Source organism: Rattus rattus, chromosome 2 (assembly GCF_011064425.1).
Source record: "Rattus rattus isolate New Zealand chromosome 2, Rrattus_CSIRO_v1, whole genome shotgun sequence".
NCBI lineage: Eukaryota > Metazoa > Chordata > Mammalia > Rodentia > Muridae > Rattus > Rattus rattus.
In genome coordinates this window covers 197,394,247-197,400,574 of record NC_046155.1, presented here as the reverse complement: position 1 = coordinate 197,400,574, position 6,328 = coordinate 197,394,247, and the positions used below count along the sequence as shown (strand labels likewise).

The following is a 6,328-nucleotide window of genomic DNA, read 5'->3' as shown; positions in this document are numbered from 1 at the left end:
ATCAGGGAAATGGCGATTAAGGCATCTTGGAAACCCATTCATCATTTGCCCTGAAGCATTTAGCCTTAAAATAAAATCGAAACTCTGTGGCAAATCCATTATGCTGTAGCTTAAAAGAATGCAGGAGAAGTTTCAAGTCTGAGAACATCAGAACATTGTGTCCATCAGTGTTTCTATCCTCAGAAATGAGGCATCTGATGTGCTGAATAGAATGCCAACTGGAACAGGCTTTCTTCCGGAAGCTTGAACAAGACTTCACACACTACTGACATTTTAAAATTCAAATGAGAGTAGGAATTCCACTCCTGAGAAATAATCTAATAAGAAAATTTCATCCTGTTATTTGTCATAGATAATTGGAAATTTGCAATGTTTAAGTTTATACAACTAGATTACGCCCATGCACGCAGTGACCTATACAGTTTTTTTCATATTAACAGAAAAATAACTAAAGTTGTATGGGTACTGTGAATTTTTTTCTGAAATTCTATGACATAAATATATCTGGAATTAAAAACAACATATTCTTCTGGTGTGCATTTCCTAGAACAGATTCAATCTGTCTAGAAGGTCAAATACATTTTCCTTTTGTCCAAGATTTTAAATTTTATGACAGCGATCATAGATCATCTGAGCATGTTCAGAAGGGAAACTGTCATTTAAGCTATTGAAAGCTGAAAAATCTAATCACAGGGAGTGATTCGAATTCGTGTAAATTATGCCTTACTTCCATGTTTGCTGTGACAAGAGATACATAAACTTTGAAATTCTAAATTAAATTGCAACAGATTACATAGAAGGAGCCTCCAGACGGTGTGTACACTTGATGTGATCCATCAGAATCTTAAACTGATGCCTCTCCTTAATTTCAGTTTCATTATAATGTTTATACTGGCACTGTTCTCTCTGTTGCCCCTGTCATAAGAACAGGAGAAATCTTTGCTATACAATATCTATTACTCCTTCTTCAGTTGCAACTATCTTTACAGCCTTGGTCTGACATTACAGTTCAGTCTTCTTCACTTCCTAAAAACAGTATGCATGCGTAAGTGTATGTAGTCATCATGGAGGGACCTCAATTCAGCGGCAGCCAATACCTACATCATTCTCTTGCACATCGTAGCCTGCACCACGAATATCAGGGTACTGTGTTAGGAACTGGGCCACATAAGTCATAATAGACTTCTCATCCGGCTTGTCCACATCCACATCTGTAAAGATAAAACTCAGATGTAAGCTAATTCAGCTTTCGGATGTTTATTAATGTAAGTTTTGAAGTGTAGCTGCTGTACCTCAAACTCCCATCCTGAGTCAGGCAGAAAACAAGTAAGAACTTCTATTTCTTTGAGACTTTGGTGGTTTATAGGTAATTCTTTTCACCTGTCACAGCTCTCCTCCCTCACACATCTACCGTGAAAACCTTTCAGCAGAATCCTTTTTTTTTTAAAAAAAAAAAAAATAGTATTTGAGAATTCTGTATAACGTAATTTAATCGTATTCAAACTCCAATTCCTCCCAGATCCACTCCTACCTCCCTACCCTCAAACTTCATGTCCCTCAAAAAATAGCCTATCAGATCCATTGTATTACCCATATAGATTCCTGGCGTGGAGCTATCTACAGGAGTGTGGTTGACCTACCAGAAGCTCCACACTTATAGGAAAGTGACTCTCCCATCCCCCAGAAGCCATCAGCCGTCCATAGCCCATGGTTATGGATGGCATTCATGAACTCCATCTTTCTTGATGCTACAGTGGAGACTGACCTGACCTTGTGGAGACAGCCCAAGCACAGCTGTTGTGAGTTCATAAGTACAGTGGTCCTGTTGTTCTAAAAGGCACTGTTCGCTCCCATTCTCCCCAATGACTGACTGACTCTTACAAGCTTTCTGTCATCTCTTTTGCATGTTCTCTTACCCCTAGGGAGGTGGGAAGGATACAGATGCCCTATTTGTGTGGTGGGGCGGGCAGACTTTACTGATATTGATTCCTGGAACTTTGACCATCTGTGCTTCTGCATTAACCACCTTCTACTGCTCAAAGAAGCTTCGATGAGGTCTCAGAGCTGCCTGGTCTTTGGGTATCTGAGAAATATGAATTTAGAACCACCAACGGGATATTTTAAGTTCTGTCCATGAGGCTAATATGCAAATGGCAAAGAGGTGTCTGGAGTATTGACATCATAGCCTATTCCCCAATAGGGTAGCAAACAGACCTTGGGAATTTATCTTTCTGTCATGCACTCTTCAGTGCCCTGATTCTTAATGGAATCTCAAAAGTCATGGAATGTTTGGGTTGGGAACATGCAAACATGCTACAGCCTGTATATGAGGATCGTTCCATGTACCTTCGGGATCAAGTAGTCTGGGGATGCCCAGTTGCGTCTCAGCGATAGTGAAGGCATCCTCCAGGTTTTCTCTGTTAGATCTATTCTTCACCTTCTCCAGGTCCACTAACTCAGGCCGGATAGCGTGGATGACTGAATGAAAGGCCAACCCAGTTCTCCAACTCTTGCCGAAGTCTTTCACTTCTATTCCCATCTGCCTTATTGTGATAAACACAAAACAATGTCACAGTCGGAACTGGTAACAGCAGCACTTTCTGGTTTCGAACAAAGCCCAGCCATTTTTTTTTTTTTTGGAGGACTCACATATTTTATTTAGAATCAAAGGCTTCATTACCTTTGGAACAGTTTCCCATATATGGGCAAGTACATTTACATTGTTAAAAAAAATCTTTAAATGAAATTTCCGCCACACTTCTGTGCTATATATTATCTTCAGTTTACTGAACAGAGAACTGAACTGCAAGCAGGCTAAGTAATCAATCCTCTCAGAACCACATAGCCCTTATGATTTAGAATGATGGCTTGAACTTATGTCTTTGTGATAGAAGTATCTAGAAATGTATTGTATGTTCATTATAGTAACACGTCCATTTTAAAGTGACATTGTCGTTGTCGAGTAGTTTACCGCAGACAATGAAACACTCCTGACATTCTCTGGCCTTCATGGTGCTGTGTTGTTGTTAAAATATATAAATAATAAAAAAAGAGTAATTGTCTTTTACCCTGCTAGATCCACACCACGGTGCCCCAAGATATCTGCTAGATATCTTGGTGGAAACATAGCCCAGCTGCACACTTTCCTACACTCAAACCCTCACATAAAAGAACACATAACACAGTAATCTTAGATCCAATTGGTAAGATAGAATTGCCCACATTGGGCGCTATCTGTTGTTGTAAAAATATAAAAATAAAAAAGAGTAGTTGTCTTTTACCTCGCTGGGTCTACACCTCGCTGTCCAAGATATCTGCTAGATATCTTGGTGGAAACACAGCCCTGCCGCACACTTTCTTACATTCAAACCCTCACATAAAAGAACACACAACACAATAATCTTAGATCCAATTGGTAAGATATAATTGCCCACTTAAACATACAAAACCTGGTACCATCCATCCCTTGAGAACATTAATCACAACCTGTAAATACACAGAGCAGAATCATAACATCACCTGTCATGGCTTCTCCCCTCTCTCTGTCTCCTCCTCCTTCAAACTTCTCTACAGCCCATCCTTCCTTCTCCTCCAATGACAGGCATCCTTCTATCCTGTATCTGCCCCTCACGTGTACTTTACAAATTCAATGGAGAGTTGGTTCTGGTGAAGTCACCTGAGTCCTGAGTACTGAATAGGCAACTGTCCTTGGGGCAGTGGAATTAGCATCAAAATACCTTCAGGGCAAACCACAACAGTGCTGCATTGAATCAAATGATTAAGTAGCAAGTGTTTAACAAGTACCATATGGAGAAATTATAGACATCTTGCTAAATATTCAAGAAATCGTTGAATATTGATTACAGATGCAAACATATGCAAACTACAATTTGAAATTTCCTATTTTAATGAGCTACAAAATTTAGTAATTTATTATATCCAGAGCCTAGTACTCTCCTAAGCATTGTGAAGTAGGTTTGTTACGCACATTTAATGTGAAGAAGGAAATAGCCTCTAAAAGTTATGACATATATCCAGAAAACTGAAATGAAAAACAAAAGTTAAAATCTGTTAAAATGTAAGTCGTGTTGTAGTTTTACAGAATTACTTTTCTATTTTGGTAGTGTCCTGAGACTTCTTATTAGAATGTCATGAAGTAATTCCGTTAAAATACTGAACTAATTATATTTGTTTTATCTTTATTAACTTGAGTATTTCTTATTTACATTTTGATTGTTATTCCCCTTACCGGTTTCCAGGCCAACATCCCCCTAACCCCTCCCCCTCCCCTTCTATATGGGCTTCCCCTCCCCATCCTCCCCCCATTACCACCCTCCCCCCAACAATCCCGTTCACTGGGGGTTCAGTCTTGGCAGGACCAAGGGCTTCCCCTTCCACTGGTGCTCATACTAGGCTATTCATTGCTACCTATGAGGTTGGAGAACCAGGTCAGTCCACGTAGTCTTTGGGTAGTAAGCCCAGTCATTTTAACCAGAGCCATACTAGGACACAGTTTATCAATCAAACTTTTTATAGATTATTAAGATGAACAAGTTTTAATGATCTATTTTTCTTTTTTTCTACCCTCTTTTTCCTTTCTTCTCTTCTTAATTTTTCTTGAGAGAGTCTTACTCATTAGTCCAGTTTGGACCTGCCAATTCTCTTGCCTCACACGTCTGAGAGACTGGATTGGATGTGAATATTGCCATGCAGTATTTTCTGAACGATATTTTCCCATTATTGTTATAGACATTTAAAACACATTTTATGCTTGCTTTGGTAATGCAAATAGAATTATATTAAATGTGTGAAAAAAATTTCTAAAAGGGAAAAAATATTAAGACGTAAAATAGAATGAGTCTCACTTTGTCCTGTGAGCACAGGTTTTAACAGGTTGCAATGATGTGTCTAAGTCATGTCAAGTACATTATAGAATGTAAAAACAAATCAGTGCAGTCACATATGCAGATCAACGCAGCACACATGCAGACCGATGCAGCACATATGCAAATCAGTACAGCACAGACACAAATTGATGCAGTTGCATATGCAAATCAATGCAGTTACATCCACTGCATTTTATAGCACTTACTCCACTAATCAAATGGCTTGCGCTCTCTCTCTCTCTCTCTCTCTCTCTCTCTCTCTCTCTCTCTCTCTCTCTCTCATTTTTTTTGAAAGAAATGTCCTAGTCTTTTTTCTCTGGTAGTAAATTTGATTGATGCAAACCAGTTCTAATTAATGCAGTCATTCAAGCTGGTGATAACATTTTCTTATCAAAAATAGAAGCACAAGCTTGCTGGGGAACCTCCTCCTGTGTGACATACTGAGGATCACGGGAGTTCAGATGATGCTGAGCATGGGCAGAACCTTGTGGTTCAGGGGAAAAGCTACAGACACCAGTGCTTAGGTCACACTTGGCAAATAGAATCTTCCATAGTTTCTTTTCTGAAAAATTAGTCTCAACAGACCAGTGAAATGGCTAAGCTGGTAAAAGCGCTTGCTGTGAAAGCCAGGCCATCAAGCTGAGTTTGATTCCACAAAGAAGAGATTCACATCCAAGGGTGCTCTTCAGGTTACCACATTCATGCAGTGTCATAACCAACTCCTCTCTGTCACACACACACACACACACACACACACACACACACACACACACACACACACCTCAATTAATAAATGTGAAGTTTAAAAAAATTGTCCTGTTAACTTTATAGATGTTTCTAAATTAAACAGAAACATTTAGTTTTTAGCAGGTTCTCAGGGTTTCCATGAAAACTATACTCTGAAACTCTCATGAGTAACTTGCTAAAATTGGTAAGTGACCTAGCCTGAAAAGTACAAATTTGGTTCTCAAACATACTGTATCAGTGTACACTGTAAAAATGTAAGTGTTAAAAGTAGCACCTTTTGAACAACTATTTACTATGAAATAAATATGGTAAAACTATCTGCTAAGGCATTTATAGATATAAAGAAGATTTGAATAGACTCTTAACTAATTAAGAGTTTCTACCTTCCCAGTATAAATGTGATTTTTTTTCAGCAGACATCTGGTAATCCAACACTCCATCTCTGTTTTCTCTTCATTTAAATATTACCTCTCCATCTTTGATTCCTCCTTACACTCTGCCTTTGCTCATATTTCTGCATGTAAAGTGTTTGTCTCTTTAGGCAACTACGAATTAGTTTTTTAAGAGAGAAAATTTGCAATAACACATTACATGAGCAAGCTAGTGAATATTCACCATATAATTAACTTTTTCTGACCTTTTGGACTTTCATTATTCCAATGAAACATGTATGATTTCCTTAAATATTTACTCTT

General features: G+C 38.5%; 1 protein-coding gene across 1 annotated transcript in view; it reads right to left on the bottom strand.

Annotated features, from left to right (window-relative positions):
- Positions 1-6,328, bottom strand: part of LOC116892879 (nesprin-1-like) — a 182,503-nt gene that overhangs the window by 59,334 nt on the left and 116,841 nt on the right. The window contains exons 9-10 of the mRNA XM_032894789.1: positions 2,347-2,543; positions 1,102-1,211 (exon numbers count right to left, since the gene is read on the bottom strand). Coding sequence (XP_032750680.1) covers positions 1,102-1,211; positions 2,347-2,543 — 307 coding nt within the window. The remainder of the gene's footprint in view (positions 1-1,101; positions 1,212-2,346; positions 2,544-6,328) is intronic.